This window comes from Camelus dromedarius, chromosome 3 (genome assembly GCF_036321535.1).
Source record: "Camelus dromedarius isolate mCamDro1 chromosome 3, mCamDro1.pat, whole genome shotgun sequence".
Lineage (NCBI taxonomy): Eukaryota > Metazoa > Chordata > Mammalia > Artiodactyla > Camelidae > Camelus > Camelus dromedarius.
Window position 1 is genome coordinate 53,490,189 of NC_087438.1, and position 25,272 is coordinate 53,515,460.

Genomic DNA, 25,272 nt, shown 5'->3' on the forward strand with positions numbered 1-25,272 from the left:
TCTTTGTATGCCATGTATATTTTCCTGTTGATTGTCAAGCTCTTTTCGCCACTTGTCACTGACATAAGGCAGCAAGCAGCAAGCAGCATGTATAGCTTGGGTCTAGACTTCTTTCACAGTTGTAAATATCAGAATTTATAACTGGAGTGGCTGGCAGACTGGAATCCACTTTATAAAAATGTTTGTTTTAAAACTTTAAAGGTGCAAATATTACATCAATATGCTGTTTAATCAACATATTTGTGCATGTACCATATATAATATAATTGATCAAGATTTATATGTATGACAATATTAATATCTTTACATAAATCAAAAAGTAAAAATTAGTATATAACAATTGTCCAGATGTTGGTTGATTTTATGAAACCTGTTTGCTTTTGCTTTTAAATATGATCAAGCCATTGGTGGATTTATAAATCCATTTTTTTCATTGCAAGCATATTTAACAGAAAGACATATTTATTCTAATATGTTACTTTCATGTTTTAGTGCCTGTAGTAGAAGAACACCCATCTCATGAACAGATCATTTTGCTTCTTGAAGGCGAAGGCCCTGTTACATTTGTCCTAAATGCTAATCTACTTGTGAATGTCAAATTAGTATTTTGTAAGTAATGATTCATCTTTCTTTGCCTAATTGGTAAGCAGGATTTCTTAATTATATTTAAAATTTTGACTGGTAATTGTGAAAAATAAGCAGTATTAGATACTAGTTTTTCAGCTAAATATTAATATAAATAAATTTTGCAGGTTTATATTCAGTGGGACTTAAAATAATAGCTTAAAGGTTTTTACTGGTTTCCCTCATTCAGTCCTAGTTTAAGGCCATGGGCATATAGCTGTGTTGTATTTTGATGCTTATTATACAACTGACCATATTTCATATAGCTTTTAGATAAATTGAAATTTGGCAATTGAGATAAGCAAGAATCCGGATTTAGTAACAATAAAGACAGTATTAAAGTAAATGACATTAGGCTTAATTAAAAGGAAGTTTGACACAACATTGTAAAATGACTATAACTCAATAAAAAAATGTAAAAAAAAAAAGTAAGGAAGTAAATAATTCTCAGTAATAGATAATCCTCAATACTCAATAATGCATCTCTTAGCTTTTCATTCTCTTTGAAACTAACCTGATTCTTACCCACTACATTTCAGCATGTCAGTGCATCTTTGTTTTAGTGGTATTTATTAATTGACTCCATCAGATAATTTTTCATCCTTTCTCTTTTTTACATTAATCTTATACAATTCAATTTAAAGTTTTTGTATGGAGGGCTTTGGGAAAATAAGGAATTTGAAAAGTTGTGCTTCATGCAAAGGGTAATTATATTTAATTTTTTTGGTTAATAGAAGCTGACACTTAAACAGTTGTATGCTTTGTCACTTAAGATTCCTCAGATAAATATTGGTACTTCTCAACCAATGGACTACATGGCTTGGGACAGGCAGAAATTATTATTCTACTGTTATGTTTGCCAAATGAAGATACTATTCCAAAGGACATCTTCAGACTATTTATCACCATTTATAAGGATGCTCTAAAAGGTATAGCATTTTATTTTGAACTGTACAGACCAGGGGATGGATAAATTAAGGGCATTTTTGCTTTTAGCTATGCTAACTGTACTAAAGATTTATTTTGTGAAGAGATTGCTGATTACTTAAACAAGTTTAGTCATCATTTTCAATCTCCTTAAATCTAGCATTTTATATAATTAATATATTTACTGTTTTTTTCTTTTATTTTAAAAGTGGAAATAGATTTACTTTCCTGATCTTTTTATGTGTCTATACAATCGTCCCCCTTTATCTGTGAGGGATAAGTTCCAAGATCCCCCCTAAAACCTCAGACAGTACTGAACCCTATGTATACTATTTTTTCTATACATACATACCTATGATAAAGCTTAATTTATAAATTAGGTACAGTAAGAGAACAATCCGAATTGCCAGCATCACTCCTCTTGAGCTTTGAGGCCATTATTAAGAAAAATAAGGGTTACTTGGACACAAGCACAGTGATACTGCAACAGTTGATCTAGTAACCAGGACTACTACTGAATGACTAATGGCCGGTAGCATATACAACATGGATATACTGGACAAGAGTTCATGTTGTGATTCACATCCCAATGGGATGGAGCAGGACACTGGGAGATTTAAAACTTGCTGTTTATTTCTGGAATTTTCCATTTAATATTTTGGACCACAGTTGACCAGGAGTAACTAAAACCATGGAAAGCAAAACTGCAGATAAGTGGGGACTACCATATACTTCTCTGTCTATATAAGATTTGGGGGGCATGATGACTTTTCAATCAACCACGCAGTATGGAGAAAAATTTTAAAACACCTATAGTTAGAAACATTCTCAAATTTTTTGTTCATAATGTCCAATCTCTAGGAATAATTGAGCTTTATGCTCACACAGTAATTAGTGCTTCTTGAAGAGTGGAAATAAGGGGAAAAAATATTTTACATTCCTTTTAAAAATTAAGAAAGTTTATTCAAACTCAGAATGCTGCTTCAAAATAACTTAAAACTTTTTTATTAATGACTTTATTTCCAGGAAAATACATAGAAAACTTGGACAATATTACCTTTTCTGAGAGTTTTCTCAGTAGCAAGGATCACGGAGGATTTCTATTTATTACCCCTACTTTTCAGAAACTTGATGATCTCCTGTTACCATGTAATCCTTTTCTTTGTGGAATTCTTATCCAGAAGCTAGAGATACCCTGGGCAAAGGTTTTTCCTATGCGTTTAATGTTGAGACTGGGTGCAGAATATAAAGGTAAGTTTTAGAATAGTCAGTTAAATTACATAGTGAGTTCAGATATACTGAATATAAATAAGAATTTCAAGGATTCATTAAAATAAAAGTTCAGTGGATTAATGGGACTACTCTTGTTTTGATTTACTTTTAAAATTACAAAACAGCCCTCTTCTACTACAAATTAGTCTAGGCAACCTTAGTATGTCATGTATTTCTAGATAGTCATAATTATCATATTAACTTACATTAAAAAAATTCTTTTTGAATTTCACAACAAAACATAGAAAACCCTGAAGAGTTTTCTTAAAAGTATATACTGTAGGGAGTTCATTTTATTATGCTGCCTACATATTAAGAAGATAAATTATTGCCCCCTGCTCAATTTGTCTACATCATAAAGCTAAACATAAAGATTGTGAAATAATGGTCTAGGTTTCTGTATATGGTTATTTCTAAGTTGAAATAATTTCTGTGTTAAATTTTTTGAATTTGTACCCTTTAGTTATCCTTTACTTTTTTCAAGAATAGTTTATTTATTGCATGTGAAATTTCATATATGTTTCACTAGTTATTAACTTAGTGACCATAAGCAGGGTTATTAATCTGTGTCTGTACCTTCCCATGTGTAAAGTGGGGATAGACATACCGGCATCATTGGTTGTTATAGGATTTAAATAGGATAATATATTAAAGGTCCCTGTTCAATGTAGCATTTAGTAGATATATAGTATGAGTTGGTGTGATCTCTTATTGTCTAAAAAAAAAAAACTAATTGAGTAGTATTTATCTATAATGTTTGAAAAATGAGAATTAAAGGTAATAAATTTGACTTTTTTTTGTTTTTTGTTGATGGTAACTAGTTTTCTGTTCTTACGTATAGCATATCCTGCTCCTTTAACAAGTATCAGAGGCCGAAAACCTCTTTTTGGAGAAATAGGACACACTATTATGAACTTACTTGTTGTGAGTAATTGAACTATTTTATTAAATGTTCTTATATTGTTACTTTAAAATTTATTTAGTAAATTTTACATATTTATATTTTCCTATTTGGCAAATTTGTATTAATGAAAGTTCATTTATAATAATCCTAATTCATTTAACATAAATGGGCTCTATTTTTGATGCAGCACCTTTTTAAAAAAATTTACTGAAGTGTAATTGATTTACAGTGTTAGTTTCAGGTGTACAGCAAAGTGATTTGGTTATACATATACATACATTTATATTTTTTCTCTTCAGATTCTTTTCCATTGTATGTTATTATAATAAATTGAATATAGGTCCCTGTGCTTTAGATGAAGTGCTTTTTAGAACACATCTCCTAATTTATGTGTACCTGATTCAAATTGCCTTTTGATTCATTACGCTGCAGTGCTTAAACATTTAGATAATGTGAGATCTACACTGTTGTTGAAGCCTTAGTAAAAGTTACTAAAAGTCAATCAGTTTGATGATTTTGAGCAAACTGTGGCCTAAGTTTCCTCATTTTTAATAGGAAGAACTGGATTAGATGATCTCAGGTTCCCCTCCAATTTCTATAATTTTCTGTTTAAAACAGCTATCATAGAAGAGTATTTCAGTGGACTTGCTTTTACTTATACATGTTCAGTTTGAAGACCTATTCTATTTTGGAAGATCTGTAATGAGAAAGAGGAGATCACCCCCCAATACTACAGAATTCTTCCTGAGAATGATATTCTTTATTACTATTGTGGAGCAGCTGGAAGGATTAGTTGGTTTTTGAAATTGGCATTGCTTTCTGGATGGCGTTTTGATAATTATGTATTACAAGTTTTAAAATGATGGATACTCTTAAAAAATGATTTAATGAATGGATAAATGTTCATGGATAGTACTTTAAGGTTTATGGAAATATTTTTTGTAGGACCTTCGAAATTACCAGTATACTTTGCATAATATAGATCAGCTATTGATTCATATGGAAATGGGGAAAAGCTGCATAAAAATACCTCGGAAAAAATACAATGATGTAAGTATAACTGCTTTCTTCAAATTCTGAAGATAATTGTTGAACATTAGATCTCTTAGAAGTGTGTTAAATTTGTTTGTTCTGAATTGGACTTTCTAATATATAATGACAAAAAAGAGTTATTTTTGAAATTTTAGATTTGTTTTCTAATAGGGAATTTGTTTAATCCTATTTTTTTCATTTTTTCCTCACTGTTTTATGTGTCTTTTAATTAAGGTAGTTTTATCTTAAAACATTTGTTTCTGTCACATTCTCAGGAGGTTGTCCAGACTGAAGCTTGATGAAAGTGGTCAGAAATGTGACCCTTTGAATTATTGTAATTAATAAAGTCACAGAATATTAAAAATGTTTCTAAATGAGTATTATTTTTTCTCAGGTAATGAAAGTAATAAATTCTTCTAATGAACATGTCATTAGCATTGGAGCTAGTTTTAGTACAGAAGCAGATTCTCATCTGGTCTGTATACAGAATGATGGAGTTTATCAAACACAGGCCAACAGTGCAACTGGCCATCATAGAAAAGGTGAGTGTTTGTTCCTAGTGTTGATCCATAAAACTACCTCAAAAAGTAGAATTCCTTTCAAAGGGTATATATATATATATTTTACTTATTTGTACAATTGATGCTGATAAAACAGTATGCTTTACATTTTTAGCTATACAAACAAAAAATTGCTTCTAATTTGTGTAGGGTTTTTTTGTTTGTTTTATTTTTTATTTTGGGCAACATTAAGTTTAAAGACTTGGAATACAGTATTTATTTTGATGTCTTCAGGTTTAGGGTATCCCATATGGTAGGTTTCTTGTTTTCAGTAATTTTTCTCTGGAGCAAGGTGTTTTTTACCTTTGTTTGCTCTCTGCTCTAACTCCTCTTGAGGGAGCACAGGGTAGGTAAGGATGAACAATGATTTAAAAAACTGTAAGTGGCTGAGAATATAAAAATGGTAAAGCTGGTGATCTCTGTGAGTGACATTACTCTCATTTCTGGCTGAATGGCCTCAGTGATTGCTCTGATTACCAAATCCTTGCAGTAGAAGGCCTAACAAATTGAAAGTTAAGTAGAAGTAAGTATTCCATAAAACTGATGCATTGTTTTAAAATAATGCATTTAAAATAGTCAGACATTCTGGCTGTTAATAAAATTTCTTCCTCTTATTATAGCAGTATGTATATTCATTTTTAGTAAGCTTGGAAAATATATTTCAAGAAGTGGTAAAAGGGAAAAAAGTGCCAAGATACAGCCTTTGTTGACATTTTAGTATATTTGCTTCTTATATTGATATATATGTTAAGTAGGTGATTTTATACTGGGTATTAACTAACCTTTATGCAATATTTTTCTTAATTTTGTTTTGTTGGGTTATGGGCATAGCATTTATCAGGTACTTAAAATGTGCTATACTCCACATTATGCATTTAACAAATCTCATATAACATAAAAAAAGAGCAGGCTAAGATATAAATAATTGTACTTTTTTTTTAAATCAGTGACAGGTGCAAGTTTTGTGGTATTCAATGGAGCCTTAAAAGCATCTTCAGGATTTCTTGCTAAGTCCAGCATAGTTGAAGGTATGAGTTTCATCTTTCAGACTGTTTTAATGTAAAGATGTTTTGCATTTCCTTCTTAAAATGTATTTGATACTTACAAACCTACCACAAACTTATGTGAAATCATCACTCAGCCCGAGAACTAGAACATGACTAATATTTGGGTCTACCTCAAACTTAGCAACACTGCTTAGCCTGCACTCTCTGCTTTTGCATAGCCTAATGGTCAGTCGGAGGTAAGAGCTCAGGGTCTTTCCTTATCATGTACATACCCTGGGCATGCACACAGCATTGCACATGCATGTGGCCTTCTAAATTCCCAGAAATATGTTAGAACTTTTCAAAGCACTTATGGACATCTCATTCCTCACCTTTTCCTTTAAGTGTTTGGTTGGACTATTGTTTGCCTCTACTCTTATCTGCTGCTATAAGACAGCTATAACATTGATCACTGGCCTCTAATTGTTTTTGACAAATGCTCCTGGGAAAATACTTTTTTCACTGGGCAAGCTTAGAGTCAGGTCAAATAAAGACAGCTTTGTAAGTGGAGTCTTCCAGGAAACTAGCTGGCAAGTCAAAAATGACAATTCTCCAGTAATGAAGTTTTGAAGGAGTTCCAGCCACTGTTGCCCTCTCCAGTAGATACCAAGCTGCTGGTTTTCACCATGATTGCAGGCTGTTGGTTTTTAAGGCTTCTACTAAGCTAGAGAGAAGAGGATGGGAATAAGAAAGGTAAAATGACACAAAGCTTGCTGTTCTTACCAAGATTCTTCAATTTTTCTTAAATAAATACTTCCCAGATTGCTGCAAGTCTTTGATTAATTTCTAGAGTTCTGAAAAAGTTGCTTCTGATACTTTATCCGTTTCCTTGTTCTTTTTTGAAGGAGAGTATTTTCTGAGGTTCTTGGTTTGCATTTTCACTATCATTCTCCATACTATCTCACTTACATAGCTTTATAGGAAATCCTCCCATCTCTGATGCCACACATATGCCTTATTCCTCATTTGAGTAGTGCTCTAGCCAGTCTAAGCCCTTTGATTTATCATATTAATTTTAGGATCAATTTGTCAGGTTCTAAAAGGTCCATTGGACTTTTTATTGGAATTGCATTAAACCACTAGTTCAATTTTAAGGAAATTGGCATATTTTCTATTTTCAGTGTTCCTATCCGTGTACATTGGCTACCTTAAACTTATTTACATAACATTAAATGTCTTCCAATAAAATTTTAAGTTTTGGTATATGTCTTGAACATTTTATCTTGACTTATTCCTGTACCTTACAGAATTTATTGCTGATGTAAATGATATACTTTTATTTATTTATTATAATCTTAGTGTAATATTAATGCCATTATAATTTTTAAATTTATTTTATTGGCATAGTTGATGTACAATATTATGTAAGTTTCAATATTATGAATCACTTGTGAGTCATGATTTTTAAAAGTTATATTCCATTTCTAGTCATTATAAAATATTAGCTATATTCCCTGTGTTATGTAATATATCCTTGTAGCTTATTTATTTTATACATAGTAGTTTGTACCTGTTAATCTCCTTCCCCTATATTGCTCCTCTCCCTTCCCTCTTGCCACTGGTAACCCCTAGTTTGTTCCTGTATCTGTGAGTCTGTTTTTTGTTATATTCACTTGTTTTATTTTTAGATTCCATGTATAAGTGATATCATACAGTATTTGTCATTCTCTGTTAGATTTACTTGGCATAATACTCTTCAAGTTCGTTCATGTTGTTGCAAATGGCAAAAATTAATTCCTTTTATGGCTGAGTAATTTTCTGGTGTGTGTGTGTACACACATACACCAAATTTTCTTTATCCATTTATCTGTTGATAAACACTTAGGTTGCTTCCATTATCTTGGCAATTGTAAATAATGCTGCTATGAACACTAGGGTGCATTTACCTTTTCTAATTAGTATTTTTGGGTTTTTTTTTTATTAATACCCAGGAGTGGATAGTATGTGTAGTTCTATGTATAGTATCATATCATCTGTAGACAGTAACTGTTTTACTTCTTCCTTTCCAATTTAGATTCCTTTTGCTGGGTCATATGGTACTTTTAGTTTTAGTTTTTTGAAAAACCTCCATGCTGTTTTGTATAGTGGCTGCACCAACTTACATTTCCACCAACACTGTAGGAGGATTTCCTTTTCTCCACATCCTTGCCAACATTTGTTATGTCTGTTCTGTTTGATGATAGCCATTCTGACGGGTGTGAGGTGATATCTCATTGTGGATTTAATTTGCATTTCTCTGATTACCGATGTTGACTGTCTCTCCATGTGCCAATTGGCCATAGTATGTATTCTTTGGAAAAATGTCTATTCAGGTCTTCTGCCCATTTTTTAATCAGGTTTTTTTTTTTATGTTGAGTTGTATGAACTGTTTATATATTTCAGATATTAGCCCCTTATCCGTCATATCATTTGCAAATACTTTCTCCTATTCAGTAGGCTGTCTTTTTGTTTTGCTGATGGCTTTCTTTGCTGTGCAAAAGCTTTTAAGTTTAATTAGTTCCCATTTGTTTATTTTTGCTTTTATTTCCTTTGCTTTAGGAGACAGATCCAAAAAAAAATTGCTACAATTTATGTCGAAGAGTGTTCCACCTATATTTTCTTCTAGGAGTGTTATGGTTTCTGGTCTTATATTTAGGTCATTTGTCCATTTTGAGTTTATTTTTGTATATGGTATTAGAGAATGTTCTAATTTCATTCTTTTACATGTAGCTGTCCAGTTTTCCTAGCATCACTTATTGAAGAGGCTGTCTTTGCTTCATTGAATATTCTTGCCCCTTTGTCATAGATTAATTGACCCTAAGTGGATGGGTTTATTTCTGGGCTGTCTATTCTGTTCCATCCATCTGTGGTTCTGTTTTTGTGCCAGTACCATATTGTTTTGATTACTGTAGGTTCATAATATAGTCTGAAGTCAAGGAGCATGATTACTCCAGTTCTGTTCTTCTTTCTCAAAATTGTTTTGGCTATTTGGGTTTTTTTTTGCATGTTCATACAAATGTAAAAGTTATTTGTTCTAGTTCTGTGAAAAATGCTTTTGATATCTTGATAGTGATTACATTGAATCTGTAGTTTGCCATGGGCAGTATGGTAATTTCAAGAATATTACTTCTTCTAATCTATAGATTCTTTTAGTTTTCTATATAGCTAAGTACAACATCTATTAATAATGGTAGTTTTGCTTCTTTCTTTATAGCCCTTATGCCTTTATTATATTTACATTTCTTGTTTATTGGCTGAGACTCCCAATGGCAGCAGTGATTGTAAATTCCTTGTCTAGATCCATGTTTTTCAGTAATATCTTTTAAAAATAAGTGAACTTCATAATTCAATTTTGTGTGCCATATCCATCATTCTGATGATGGAATGTGATATATTCAATTATACTTCTCCTTATTTCTTACTACATTATATATGTGTTTTTGTTGGGGCTTTTTGTGGTATGTTTTGATCTTGCTCCAGTTTTCAGGGCAGCAGTTTGCCCTGTGACCTCGATTCTCTGATAGATCTTAGAGTTGTTCATTTTCCATTTGTTCAGCTTTTTTTTCAAATTTATTTTAAAAAGTTTTTTTTTTATTGAAGTATAGTTGATTTACAATATTGTATTAGCTTTGGGTGTACAGCAAAGTGATTCAGTTATACATATGTAGATTTTTTCAGATTCTTTTCTGTTATAGGTTATTACAAGATAGTGAATAGTTGCCTGTGTTATACCATAAGTCTATGTTGTTTTTCTATTTTATATATAGTAATATATATCTGTTAATACCATACTCCTTAATTTATTCTAACCCTCCCTTTCCCCTTTGGTAACCATAAGCTTGTTTTCTATGACTGTGAGCCTGTTTCTGTTTTGTAAATAAGTTCATTTGTATTATTTTTTAGATTCCACGTGTGATATCAAATAATATGTGTCTTTTCCTGTCTGAATTCACTTAGTATTATAATCTCTAGGTCCATCCATGTTGCTTCTGAGTAATATTCCATTGATATATCTACCACATCTTCTTTATTCACACACCTGTCGATGGACACTTACGTTCCTTCCATGTCATGCTTAGTGTAAATAGTGCTACTGTGAACACTGGGGTGCATCTATCTTTTCAAATTAGAATTTTTGTCTTTTACGGATACATGCCCAGGAGTGGGAATGCTGAATCATATTGTTAAGTCTATTACTGTTTTTTTTTTAAGGAACCTCCATGGTGTTCTCCATAGTGGCTGAACCAACTTACATTCCAACCAACAGTGTAGGATGGTTCCCTTTTCTCTACACCCTCTCCAGCATGTATTACTTGTGGACTGTTTGATAACAGCCATCCTAACCAGTGTGAGGTGATGTCATTGTAGTTTTGAATTGCATTTCTCTAATAATTAGCAATGCTGAGCATCTTTTCATGTGCCTGTTGGCCATCTGTGTGTCTTCTTTGGAGAAATGTCTGTTTTGGCCTTCTTATTTTTTTATTGGTTTGTTTGCTTTTTGATATTGAGTTGTATGAGCTGCTTGTATATCCTGGAAATTAACCCTCTTTCAGTCACATCGTTTGCAAATATTTTCTCCCATTCCATAGGTTGTCTTTTTGTTTTATTTATGGTATGCAAAAACTTAAGTTTGATTAGGTTCCATTTGTTTATTTTTGCTTTGGTTTCTTTTGCCTTGGGAGACTGATCTAAGAAAATATTGCTACAATTTATGTCCCAGAATGTTTTGCCTATGCTCTCTTCTAGGAGTTTTATGGTGTCATGTCTTGTATTTAGGTCTCTAAACCACTTTAAATTTATCTTTGTAAATGGTATGAGGAGATGTTCTCATTTCACTGATTTAAGTGAAACTGTCCATTCCCAACAATGCTTGCTGAAGAGACTATTTTATCCATTGCACATTGTTGCCTCTTTTGTTGAAGATTAATTGACTGTAGTTATCTGGTCAAGATGGTGGAGTAGTAGGATCATGAGCTCACCTCTCCTCACAACTACAACAAAACCACAACTGACTGCTAAACAACCATCAAAAAAAGAAAAAAGAAAAGAGTAGAACCTAGCAAAAAAGATCTTCTTCAACTGGAAACATAAAGAAGGAACCACAGTGGGATGGTAGGAGGGGCATGCTTGTGATGTAATCGGGCCCCATACTCCCTGGGTAGGCCACCCACAAGCTGCAGAATAATTAAGTCACAGAGGCCCTCCCATAGGAGTAAGAGTTTTGAGCTGCACATCAGGCTCCCCAGCATAGAGTTCCAACACTGGAAGGAGGAGACCCCAGACCATCTGGTTTTGAAGGCCAGTGGGGCTGAACTCCAGGAGCACCACAGCACTGGGGGAAACAGAGACTTCACTCTCTTGTGAAGTGCATACAGAATCTTGCTCATGCTAGGTCCAAGGGCAGGGGCAGTGATTTCATAGGAACCTGGGCCAGACCTGCCTGCTGATTATGGAAGGTCTCCAAGGGAAAGTAGGGGACGGCTGTGGCTCACCCTGGAGATATAAAAGTTGGTGGCAGACATTCAAGGAGTGTTCATCTACACATGCTTTCCTGGAGGCTGACATCTTGTCTGGGTCATTAGTACCAAGACCTAGCCCCACCCAACAACTCACCACAGGACTAGGATCAAGCTCCACCCAGCAGTAGGCATGCACCAATTCCTTCCGCCAGGAAACCTGCTAAAGCCTCTAGTCCAGCCTTATCCACCAGGGGGCAAATACCAGACATAAGAAAACAACAATCCCAAAGCCTGTAGAAGGAATCCACAAATGCAGGCAAGACTCTACCCTGGGACTGGCTGGACCCTGGTCTTTGAGTGACAAGAGAGGAGTGTACTGCTGGGATGCATAGGATGTCTCCCACAGATAGCCACTTCTCCAAGGTTGAGAAACTTAACTAACCTATCTGAAAATACAAATAGAAATCTAATGAGGTGGCAGAGGAATATATTCTAGGCCAAGGCACAAGACAAAATCCCAGAAGAACAAATAAGTGATGAGGAGATAGGCAATTTATCTGAGAAGAGTTTAGAGTAATGATGGTGAAGATGTTCAGAGAACTTAGAAGGAGTATAGATGCACAGGGGGAAGTTGAGCAAACAGTTAGAAAATATACAGAATACTCAAACAGAGTTGAAGAATATAATTACTGAAAAGAATAACATACTAGAAGGAACCAAGAAAAGACCAAATGAGGCAGAAGAACGGATTAGTGAGCTAGAAGATAAATTAGTGGAAATCACTACTGTAGAACAGAAAAAAGAATGAGAAGAAAGAGGATAGTTTAAGAGAACTCTGGGACAACAGGAAGCACACTAATATTCATATTATAGGGATCCCAGAAAGTGAAGAGAGAGAAAAGACCTGAGAAAATATTTGAAGAGGTAATAACTGAAAACTTCCCTAGCTTGGGAATGGAAAGAGTCACTCAAGTCCAGGAAGCGCAGAGAGTTCCACACAGGATCAGCCCAAAGAAGAACACACTGAGGCACACAGTAATCAAACTGACAAAATTAAGGATGAGAAAATATTAAAAATCAGCAAGAGAAAAGCAACAGATAACATACAAGGGAACTCCCAGAAAGTTATCAGCTGATTTTTCAGTGGAAACTACAGTCCAGAAGGGAGTGGCATGATATATTTAAAGTGATTAAAGAGGAAAACTTATAACCAAAAATACTCTATCCAGCAAGGCTCTCATTCAGATTTGATGGAGAAATCAAAAGCTTCACAGATAAACAAAAGCTAAAAGAATTCAGCACCACCAAACCAGTTTTACAACAAACGTTAAAAGAGCTTCTCTAGTCATCAAACTGCAAGAGATACATTGCACCACAGTGTTCATAGTAGCACTGTTGATGATAGCCAAGATATGGAAGCAACCTGAATATCCGTTGACCAAATGACCAGGTAAAGAAGTCATGGTATATATTTACAATGGAATACTACTCAGCCACAAAGAAGATTAAAATAATGCCATTTACAACAACATGGATGGACCTGGAGATCATCATACTTAGTAAAGTAAGCCAGAAAGAGAAAGAAAAATACCATATGATATCACTTATATGTGGAACCAAAAAAAAAAGAAGAAGAAGAAGAAAAAGGGACACAAATGAACTTACTTACAAAACGGAGATATTTTGGAATTGAGGGAGAAGGGGGTGTGATGGGATAAATTGGGAGTCTAGGATTTGCAGATACTAACTACTATATATAAAATAGATTAGCAACAAGGACCTACTGTATAACACAGGGAACTATATTCAGTATGTTATAGTAACCTCTAATGAGAAAGACTATGAAAAGGAATGTATATATATGTATAAGTGAATCACTCTGCTGTACACCAGAAATTAACACATTGTAAATCAACTATACTTCAATTAAATAATTTTTTTTTAAAAAAAGAATATACTTTATCTATTAAGGAATCACAGGCAGACATCTGAGAGCCCAGAAATGGGGGTCGTTGGACTTTGAAGGATGTCAGTTGGCCCCACACAGCCCAAACTCCTTTGAAGGTCAAGGTGTTTGATAATTAAAATAACTGCCAAGTATTGAAAGCCTTTTAATGCCAGGCACCATATACATTATATCTATTCTTCATAATAACCCTAGGACAAAGGTAATTAAAAAAAGTAATTGACTATAGATATATGGGTTCATTTCTGGGCTATTCTGTTCTGTTGATCCATTTGTCTGTTTTTGTGTCAATACCACGCTGTTTTGATTACTGTAGTTTTGTAGTATTGTCTGAAGCCTGGGAGGCTTACGCCTCCAGCTTTGCTCTTTTTTCTTAGGATTGCTTTGACAATTCTGGGTCATTTGTGATTCCACATAAATTTTAGGATTATTTGTTTTAGTTCTGTGAAAACTGTCCTGGGTAATTTGATAAGGATTGCATTGAATTTGTGGATTGCTTTGGGTAGGATGGCCATTTCTCTCTAGGTAGTATGGCTCTTCCAATCCAACAGCATGGGACATCTTTCCATCTTTAGGGGTTACTATATATAGTATCGTCATCTGCATATAATGACAATTTTACCTCTTCCAATTTGGATACCTTTTATTTCTTTTTCTTGTCGATTGCTATGGCTAGGACTTCTCATACTATGTTGAATAGAAGTTAGGTTTATACTTTGATATTTTACTGTTTAGATTTTTTTCCTGTTACGAGGATGGGAGTGACAACTACTAATCTTTTTACATGTTGGAGCAGACACCAGAAGTCATTAGCATTTTTTGTAATATAAGTCAGCTGGCGTTCATTTATCTAATGATGTTCACCTTTCATTTATCTGAAGCTGTCTTTCTTTCTTTCTCATTTTTAAAGGTATTTTTGCTAGATATAAAATTCTGCTTGGAAGGAAATTTAAAGACACCTTGAGACAAATGACAATGAAAACACAACCACACAAAATCTATGGGATGCAGCAAAGCAGTCCTAAGAGGGAATTTCATAGCAACACAGGCCTTCCTCAAAAACGAAGAAAACCTCAAATAAACAACCTAACCTACCACCTAAAAGAATTAGAAAACAAAGAACAAACAAAACCTAAGTTAGTAGAAGGAAAGAAATAATAATCCCCCTGAGCTTGTATAGTCATTATTTTGTTATCAGATGGATCTGTGGAAATCCTGAAGTGTTTATAGTCTGGCAGGACTCATTCTCCAAATCTATTTTGCCTGCAGGTTTTGTAAGGGCTGTGTTTTGGCTTTGCTGCAGTTCAGGTTAATGAGGTGCCAATGTCTATCTTGTTTGGTCTAGACTACTAACATCCGCCAACATTGCTTGACTTCTAGTATCTCTGTTCTGTTCCCAACCATATATAATAGCTCTTCTCTGTTAGGCCTCATCTAGTGTCACTCTGTTAATATTAGAGTTCCTCATTTCCAGTCCAAGGACTCAAAGAGGACCTTGCACACAGTCTTCTGGTGTTCCCCTCCTCAGTGTCTTGAGCAGATTCTAGGTTTCCCTAAAGTCTTGTCTCTGACTTCTCAGCCCAGTAGGGCCACTGTAGGCTTAATGAGTCACCATGAAGAAACTTGCCCCAAGCAGAGGGCCTGGGCAATTGTGGGCTCATTTGCTGAGTTTTCCTGTACATATCATGGTATTGCACTTCCTGTTGTCCAATACCTGAAAACAGTTGTCTTATCCATTCTTTCTGCTTTTATGGTTGTTTGTTATGAAAGGGCAGTTTGCCAAAGTTATTTCATCATAGCCAGAAGTAGAAATTCTTACCTTTATTTGTTTAACCATTAAAAAAAAAAAAGAATCCTTAACATTGTGAAGTATTTTTTGTATTTCCTAGTGGAAGAGAACCACCAAAATGATTTAACAGATGATTTAAAACTTAAACAGAACACATTTTGATAGCAAAATTTATGGCTTAGATACATAAATTGATATTTAATAAAAGAAATGTGAAACATAACTCTCATTTTTTAGATGGCTTAATGGTACAAATAACTCCGGAGACCATGGATGGCTTGCGGCTAGCTCTACGAGAACAAAAGGACTTTAAAATTACATGTGGGAAAGTTGATGCTGTAGACATGAGAGAGTATGTGGATATCTGCTGGGTAGATTCTGAAGAAAAAGGAAACAAAGGGTAGGAATTTTTTGTTACCAAGATGTAATTGATTTGATCGAAGGGAAAGGATAAAAACATCCTGTTAACAAAATTAAACATTTTGTATAAATAAATACAGAATTGTACCATTAATTTGAATGCTTATACTCTAAGTAATGAACGCAGTCTGTTTTTTCAAACACGTACCTAACCAGCATCATGTGTGTTTTCTTGGCCAGAATACTGTAAATTACTAAAGGGTGGTCATTTTGGGAGGGGGCCAGTGAAAAAACTGTGCATTGTGTAGCAGTGTGGACTTTGATACCAGGTTTGAGGAAAGATAAGATACTTTGTTGTATGGTACCTTGAGACACACATATATTTTCACTCCAGATTGCTTTTTATACACCAGAAATGAATCTCCATGGAATTATTTCAGGATTATTTTTGTCATATAAGTCATGGATAACCTTTGGATACTTATTCTATATTATATTGATTCGCTGTATATACAAATAACTGAATTCAATAATATATGCATTAGAGACCTTACAGAATATTACTGCCACTTCCTCCTCTTTTTAGTTACCCATTTGCTTTGTTTTATGGAGATTGGCTAAGGGGTCTGAAGCAAAGAAAGAAGAAGAGGGCTAACACTGAAGGATTCCAAAATAGAGTTTTTGAAACTCATGAGACAAGTTTTCTGTTAGTAGACTATTTAAGTTATTTTAAACCTCAGATCTGAATTGGGTGTATGAAAAAAGATGTAATTTGCTACACAATCAAGAATTCTTGGTAAATGAATATGAACCAGTTTTGATTATTTTGTATATAATCGAGATATCTTATTCCTGCTTTAAGTTCATAGCTTTCATAATTTTTCTCCTTATTCCATTTGTTCACATCCAATAACTCATTTCTTAGAAATTACTCTGCTGCAAACAATTCTGTTGTATTGTGTTTTATTCTGTAGCGTTATTAGTTCAGTGGATGGAATATCATTACAAGGATTTCCAAGTGAAAAAATAAAACTGGAAGCAGATTTTGAAACTGATGAGAAGATTGTAAAGTGTACTGAGGTAACTGAGAAAGATGATTCCTTCCCTTTACATGCTGTGTTTGGATATGTTTTTGTTTTTGTTAACTTGGAGATTTTGCAGGACTTAACCTCTGAATGTTTAATTGCAGTTCATTACACTTTACGTTACACCTTGAGACACTTATCTCTACCCCAGCCTTGCCTTCTGTACACCAGATTTGGATTTCCACAGGATTATTTCAGGCTATTGTATGGTGGTACTGCCTGTCAGCTCACAGTTAAATTTTGGCAGCATTGCCACCTTTGTTTGTACAATAATATGTTATATGGCCATAATATTTTCATTTTCCTCTTATTTTACAAAAAATAAAATATTTTATAGATATCAGTTTATAATCAGCATTCACATAGGAAAGTTATTTTTACGTTTCAATTTTTTTAAAATAAGAGAATATGAAACTATAGCCTCCCACATCCTTAGTCCTCCTCCATATTCCCCCTCATTCTATCTCTTGGGTCAGACAGTATTACTAATTTCTTATATATTCTTTGTGATTTTATGCATGTACAAGATAGAAACTATAGTGGATACAGAAGTTACGTTACATCAAACTCTGTTTGATCTTAACTTCATTAAGATGTCCTTACAGTAGGGTGATCTTATGGGGTTGACTCATTAGTACCCTTCTTTATACTGGATTAACAAGGCTTTTGTCGCTACAGGTTAACTTTAGGCAAAAATAGCTAAGTCATTCCCATATTCCCTAACTTTTAGTTTTAAGTTTTTACTTAGAGCATAGATCAAGCTCTATATATAGAATGCTCGTAACTAGTGAATTTCATGGCACTAATACTAGAATTTTACTCATAAAGTTGAATTGAAAGTAGCAGTTGTTGCATTTTTAAACCTACTTTTAATCTTAATCATGACTTGTTTCCTAATTAAATATATTTCAGGTGTTCTACTTTCTAAAGGACCAGGATTTCTCTATTTCAGCAACACGTTACCAGTTTGCAAAAGAAATAGCCATGGCTTGTAGTGCTGCACTGTGCTCTCACCTAAAAACTCTCAAGAGTAATGGGATGAATAAAATTGGCCTCAGAGTTTCCATTGACACTGATATGGTGAGGCATGTTTCTGTGATGTATTTTTGAAATGAATATATTATATATTAAAACAATCAGAAGTGTTTTCTTTAGCCTTTTACTTTGCAATGACTGAAGAGAACTAAAATTTGTTGAACAGTAATGTTTGCTACGTACTTCACATACATTATCTCCTTTATGCTCCACAACTAGGGTCAGCAATCTTTTTTTTTTTTTTTTTTGTAAAAGGCAAGACAAGTAATTTAGGCATTGTGAGCTCTCTGATTTCTTTCACAGCTACTCAACTCTGCCATTATTATGTGAAAGACCCTATAGACAGTAATGTAAACTAACGAGCTCAGCTGTGTTCCAGTGAAACTTTGTTTACAAAAACAGTTCGTGGGCCAGATTGGTCCCACAGGCTATAGTTTGCTGACCCCTGCTCCACAACATTCCTGCTTGATAAGTAGGTTTATAAATTATGCTGACTAGATTCTATAGTCATGTGATTTAAAATTAACACAAGTCTAAAGGTGTTTAAAAAAAAAGGAAAACTTTCAGTGTTCTCCTCCCTATGTAGGGAGAAACCTGGTTCTTCCCTACAGTGTCTTTCTTTTCCTACTCACATAAAGTACTTCTGGTCATCAGGTGTGTAGAGGGTTTTCCTCACATCAAGAAGCAACTCTCAGACACCAGCAGGGTGTCCAAGAATTCAAATCAATTCTGACTGAATCTGCCCAGAGATAGCATCAGATCCTACAGGTCTTACAAGACTATCTCTCCCCTACTTCACATGCTGGTCGCAAGCCTAGATTATCACCTGAGCTTCTGACCAACCAGTTATGAATCAAAAGTTCCAATGAACCCCTTCTCCTTGGGTTCGATTAATTTGCTAGAGTGGCTCACAAAACTCAGGGAAACATTTGTTTACGTTTGCCAGTTTAAAGGATATACAGATGAACAGCCAGTTGAACAGACACATAGGGTAAGGTCTGGTAGGGTCCTGTGCAGGAGTTTCTGTCTCCATGGAGTTGTGGTGTGTCACCCTCCTGGTGTGGATATGTTCACCAGCCTAAAAGCTCTCTGACCCCCCTTCTATTGGGATTTTGTGGAGGCTTCCTCATGTAGGCATGATCAATTATTAACTGCATTTTTAGCCCCTCTGCCCTCTCTGGATGAAGAGGGATAGGGCTTAAAATTTTAAGCTTCTAATCACGGGCTTGGTCTTTCTGGTGACTAGCCCCCATCCAGGAGCCCATCCAGAGTTGCCTCAACAGAACAAAAGATGCTCCTCCTTCTCCTGTCACTTAGGAATTTACAGTTTTTTAAGGAGCCCTGTGTCAGGGATAGGGTCAAAAACAAATATTAGAGTAAGAGATGCTCCTGGTATTCTTATTACTTGGGAAATGACAAGGGTTTTAGAAGCTCTGTACCAGGAATTGGGGGCAGAGACCATATACATTTTCTGTTATCTCACAAATGTATACATAGCAGGACCACCTCATTAAACATTTCCAGGAAGCAGCATTCACACAGCACTCTATGTAATTGATGACCTCTAGAGAGATTAATTCCAGGCTACAATGTAAATGGTTCAGTAGAGTTGTGTAAGGTAGTAGTCCTGGAAAGTTCTCCTTCCTATCCTTCACTCCTAACCTTTTAGTCCACTTCCATACTCCGCCTCGTACTCCCTTCCTTGTCAGGCAATCAAATGTTATCCACTTCTATGTATTCTTTCTAATTTTTTGTATGTATGAGCAAATAAGTTTGTATGTCCTTTTTGTCCTCCCCTTTTCACTGTTATCTTTTAACCTTGCCTCTTTACCTTAATATATCTTAGAGATATTTCATATTACCACATACTCTTTTTAACAGTTGCATAGTAGTAGTTGATTATATAACTGTACCATAATTTATTTAGTTCCTTTGCATGTTTGGTATGTACTGACTGATATTAGAGTATCCAGAATATTTTGCTTTTACGTAAGTGTGAGTATATATGAGAAACATTCCTAGAAGTACAATTGCCAGGTCCAAGTATGTACTCAATAGATATTACCATATTGTCTCAAATAGAGGTTATGCTGGTTTATATTTCTACCACAATTTGTGAGTGTTCTTTCACCCACATCTTTATCAAAGCAGTGTATTATCAAACTTTTGAACTTTGCCAATTTGATAAGTGAAAAATGGTACTCCAGTAATATTTTAATGTGCATTTCTGTTTCCTACATCCAGTATAATAGATTTCAGAGCAGGTTTTTCATTAGAATGGTTAATCTAAACATGAACAATTTCACATGCTGAAGGTTTACTTTTCTTCAGGCAGGGTGTGTTATAGTTCTTACTGGAAAGAAGATACATATTTTTATCTCACTATTAAAAGCTCCTTTTTCAAGGAAGCGTCTCATAATTATTTATTTCAGTAAGCACTGTTAAGTTTTTTAGTCATATGTAATTTTCACCAGCAAAATTAAATTCAAATATTTTATTTATGACAAATTCAAAATATTTTTAAGTATTTTTTTAAATACCATGGGGTTTTTATTTTAGTCATGTTGGTAATTATTTAAAACCTTGGTCCTCAAATGTGTTTACATGTTCACTGAGAAGAAACCTGAAGTATGAAGTAGTAGCAATTTTATTTTCATAGTATCCATGGGAGGGACAATTATAATTTATGTAGAAAATGAATAAAAGAAATATAGAAGAATGTAAAACATTATTTTATGAATAAAATATCAGGTATATGCTTGCTTAAATTGAATGATATTTTTAAATAATTTAATTATTTTATGTTCATCTGCTAAGCAAAACAGGACTGCCCAGTTTCTAGGGTTGACTCATCACGATTTTTTTTTTCCAGGTTGAATTTCAGGCAGGATCCGAAGGCCAACTTCTTCCTCAGCATTATCTCAATGATCTTGATAGTGCTCTAATCCCTGTGATCCATGGGGGGACCTCCAACTCTACTAGTTTACCATTAGAAATAGAATTAGTATTTTTTATTATAGAAAATCTATTTTAGTGAAAGGTTGTGAGTTGTATTATATATTGCAAACTGATTTGTTAAACTAACTCCAGCACTAAAGCTAAAATGCCACAAACACTAAAAGTAAATATGTTTGATGTTTGAAAGATGCAAGCTTTGCTTTTCAGGCAGGAATGATCTCTTTAAATCATTAGCACAATATTTAAATCTCCAAAAATTTAAGAGATCCAGTTTTTGAAGCTTTACACAAGTAGTAAGAAAGACAAGTATTTCTTCTGTCTTTAAGAAATCTGTAGCATTTATTGCGTTATTTAAATACTAAGCCAAAGTATCTGCACTTAGGTATACCTCTTTATGCCAAGAATGATTTTAGATTTTAATGAAGGATCTTTTCAGATGTAATCTGATGAGAGAAATACTTGTTTTGTTTATATGCCAGTTAGATTACTGGTTTCTAAAGTATGTTAAAAATGTTTCCATGGCACAGACCAGTTTCCAGATCTTAGACTTATATGATAATTCTTTGAATAAAGCAGATAACTTATTTGTATAATTGGAGTGGAGACCTACCTCCAATGATTAGATAAACTGATTGTTTGCATTAAAATCAGAATTATGCCTTTTTTCTTTTCAAATTATATATATATATATATAGTTTACTCTTGATTAAATGGGTATTCTTAAAATAATTGTGGGTGCTTCAGGATTTTGTGCTTCTATATTTAAGTATATTGTTTTTATAGCGAGACCATGTGATTTGGTATGTGTTTTATAAAGCTTTAATAATTTATAAATAGGTAATATTTTTGTATTGCAGTGCATTATTTTTCCTCCTTTCCTTCCAAAGTATACCACTATATATACCACTTCTAAGAGTGATTGACGACAGGCCAGATGACCCTTGAAGTAGTCATTATGTAGCAATAAATGAAGCCTGCAACAGGTTTTTTTGTTTTTACTTCTCCTTTAAACCTTAGAAGTTGCTTGTCGACATATTTTCATTGACATCAATGTATTAAATATAAATTTTAATGAACTACTTACTTTTGCATATTTAAATTCTTTATATGGTAGTTATTTTTTATAACAGGATATTAACATGAGTTAAATTCTGTGTACTTGAAACTTACAGAGTTTTCTTTACTTCAGATAGCAAAATTTTTACAAGTACGTTGTGTTTGAAAAAAAAGTAAAGGTCATATTTTAGTTAATCCTGTCATCTAAGTTATATAAAATTTAATCATTATTTTAATGCTTTTTTTGTTCTTATGTGGAATATATGTTTTTGTATCAGAAACATTCCTGTATCTCAAGAAGAAGAAACTACACTAAACAGCCCTGTTTTAAGAAAAGTATTTATGAAGCATCTCAACTTGAAGACCAAGTCAGAGTTGTAACTCAGGACCTTAGGTCTCAGGCTAGGAAAGACTGAGAATTTGAATCAGTTTGGTCATATGGTTCTTACTGAATCACATCTGTAGTAACAGCCAAAGACACAGATGGGGGAAACGAATATTTTGGAAGTAACTACTTCATAAACAATATAAAATGTTGCAGATACTAAATAAAATGGCAACATGTAATAACTTGTGAAATTTTGTTGACATCCTATAAGATAAAAACTGCATCTCAAACTCGATGTATGTTTCTTTATATAGTGTGTTTACTTTGCAGTGTAAGTAATCACACAATCTATGAATACTGAATTTACCTTAAAATAACCAGTGGAAAGTTCTTCCCATGATGGGGGCATAGGTTTAGGTTTCCATAAAGTCTCTACATTTAATAAAAATTGGAACTACGCGCCTTTGGAGGCACATTTTAAAGTATTCTTTGTAGATGTATCATATGTTTCTGACTGTATTTTGTCATGTTCTTCACATTGATACTTAATTTTAATTTTTTTAAAAGTGAAGAAATAGAATGGTTCTTTGTACTCAGTCCACAATGATCTATTTTGGTCTGTGCCTTTTAAGAGTACTGTCTTTCTCTGAATTTGAGATGTGAAGTAAAATTTAGGCTATTTGTTTCTTGCAGCAATCCAGTGGAGTTTCTGTGTCTATCTGTTTGCTATGTGCAGAGAACTTTATTAGGCTTCATTGATTGAAAGATGAATAAAATAGTTATTTCCCTCTTGGAGCTGAATGTGTGAAGCAGATAATTAACAAAGTAAAAGTAACTGCTATAATAGAGAGATGAATTTTCGAGTAACTCGATGGAAAACAATCCAGAAGGATAGCCATACCAATAATGAGAAGGTAACCTGAGGACCTAGTAGATAATGGGCATTAAACTTATCTAGGCAAGAGCTGAAAATCTGAAGAGTATAGATAGGTAGTATGTCGGAACATTGAACTTTCCCTTTTAAGGCAATTTACTTTAAAGAGTCTTCTGTGTTGTGTGAATATCTTACTTCATAATTTAATCATAAAAGTAGTAGCCTGGCTAGGGTGTATTAACTGCTTAAGTTTATAACAGCCTGGATTCAAATATTGTTTTATAAGTAAAGAATACAACTTATTTTAAAATAGCAAGCATAACTTTGATAACTTGACTCAATTTTTAAAAGAAAATACCTTGACATAAACCAGAAATCTCTAAACCTCTAATTTTTTTCTTTGTGATTAAAAAAAAAAGTTTCATTTATGTAATACATAAACATTCAAAAATCAGAAAAAATGTTAAAAATTTATCAGTGTAAGTTTTACCACCCACTTTGTATGTATCCACCTCGTTCTTGTCTCCAATCTCAACAAGTAGTCATTTGTATTAGCTTCTTGTATATCTTTCCAAGGTTTAGGTGCAGTAGTAGCAGCAAATACAAATAATCTATTTTTATTTTCTCCCTTCATTTTAATACAACATATAGCATGCTGTTTACATGTCATCTCCTCAATTACCTTGAGTTAGGTGGTTTATATTTAGAATATTGAACGTTTCATTGCTTCTAAAATCACTATGATTGATAAAAAGCAATCTTAATTGCAGAAAGGCATGAAGAAAATGCATTATTGGAATTATGATCACATATTTCAGTAAGGAGAGTATTTTTCTCAAAGCAAATTTTTATTACTAAAATATTTGCAAGGGTTTTTTTATTTGAGCTATATTCAAAACCTTTATTTTTTTTTTCCTACTTAACACTAAGCCTCACCATCTAAATTCTAACCTTTTACCACTTAATTGACACTTTTTTTTCACATCAGATTTTCAGTAGTTTTCTATCTTCTCTTTATATGCTGTTTTGAATTCAGCTTGGAATGATACACAATTTAATATTTAACACCTTTTGGGAAACATTTTCTGCATTTACACTGATAAAATTACAACCATATTTTCATGCTTTTTGCAAATGAAAAAATAGGTCTAATTCAATTGCTTCATTATGAACCTCTAAATATAATAAAGGTTTTTTTCTTCTTTTTTTTTTTTTCTTTTGGTAAAATAAGGTGCTAGCCAGCCTCCACGATAGGCCACAACAATCTCCACCCCTTGGTGTTCACACCTTGTATAGTCCCCTCCCACACTACCACAATTGGTCTTCGTGACTAGTAGGATACAGAAGAAGGGATGGGATGTCATTTCCAAGATTATGTTGTAAAAGATTCTATGGCTTCCATCTTTGGTGCATTTCTCCCCACTCATTCTCTTCCTTTCATCCCTCTCTCCCCACCTCTCCTTCCCTGTCTGTCTCTTTCTCTTTCTCCCTCTCTTTCAGTTGAATCACTCATTCTTTGGGAAGCCAGCTGCCATTTGGCAAGCAAATGAAGTCTCCTGACAACAGCCACATGAGTGGAAGGGGATCCTCCAACCCCAGTCAAGCCTTCAAATTGCAGCCCCAGCCAACAGTTGGACTGGAACATCATGAAAACCACCCAACTAAGCCACTCTCAGATTTCTGAATCTCAGAAAACATGTAAGATAATAAATTGTCTGTTGTTTTAAACTGCTAAGTTTTCTGGTGGTTTATTACATGCATTAACTAATATTTGATAACTAAAACAGGATACCTTTATCTTAGAGCAGCTGTAAGTAAAAATTGCTCAAAAAATTGCTTTGACTAATTTCAGCACAGTTCTTATCAACATTTATGGATTCCATGCCACAAGCAGTATGTGCTAAGTGCACAGAATACCAAGAGAAAGAGTAGGGTTTGGCCATGTAAAAACAAAGATGCAATTGTGAGAAACTTCTTGTTTCTGGAAATTGCATGCTAGGATATTTAGAGCTATGCTC

At 33.8% G+C, this 25,272-nt stretch overlaps 1 protein-coding gene across 4 annotated transcripts in view; it reads left to right on the forward strand.

Annotated features, from left to right (window-relative positions):
* The window catches only part of ZFYVE16 (zinc finger FYVE-type containing 16), a 48,398-nt gene extending 23,409 nt beyond the window's left edge, over positions 1-24,989 (forward strand). For 2 of the 4 annotated variants that reach the window (XM_010975046.3, XM_010975045.3), the window contains exons 8-18: positions 493-609; positions 1,398-1,553; positions 2,578-2,802; positions 3,665-3,747; positions 4,673-4,777; positions 5,154-5,301; positions 6,267-6,347; positions 15,796-15,958; positions 16,893-16,998; positions 17,916-18,083; positions 20,911-24,989. In XM_010975046.3, coding sequence (XP_010973348.2) covers positions 493-609; positions 1,398-1,553; positions 2,578-2,802; positions 3,665-3,747; positions 4,673-4,777; positions 5,154-5,301; positions 6,267-6,347; positions 15,796-15,958; positions 16,893-16,998; positions 17,916-18,083; positions 20,911-21,072 — 1,514 coding nt within the window. In that variant the 3' untranslated portion in view covers positions 21,073-24,989. The remainder of the gene's footprint in view (positions 1-492; positions 610-1,397; positions 1,554-2,577; positions 2,803-3,664; positions 3,748-4,672; positions 4,778-5,153; positions 5,302-6,266; positions 6,348-15,795; positions 15,959-16,892; positions 16,999-17,915; positions 18,084-20,910) is intronic. The other 2 variants (XR_010378873.1, XM_064481988.1) reach the window with 2 other exon arrangements.
* The last annotated feature ends 283 nt before the right edge of the window (positions 24,990-25,272 follow it).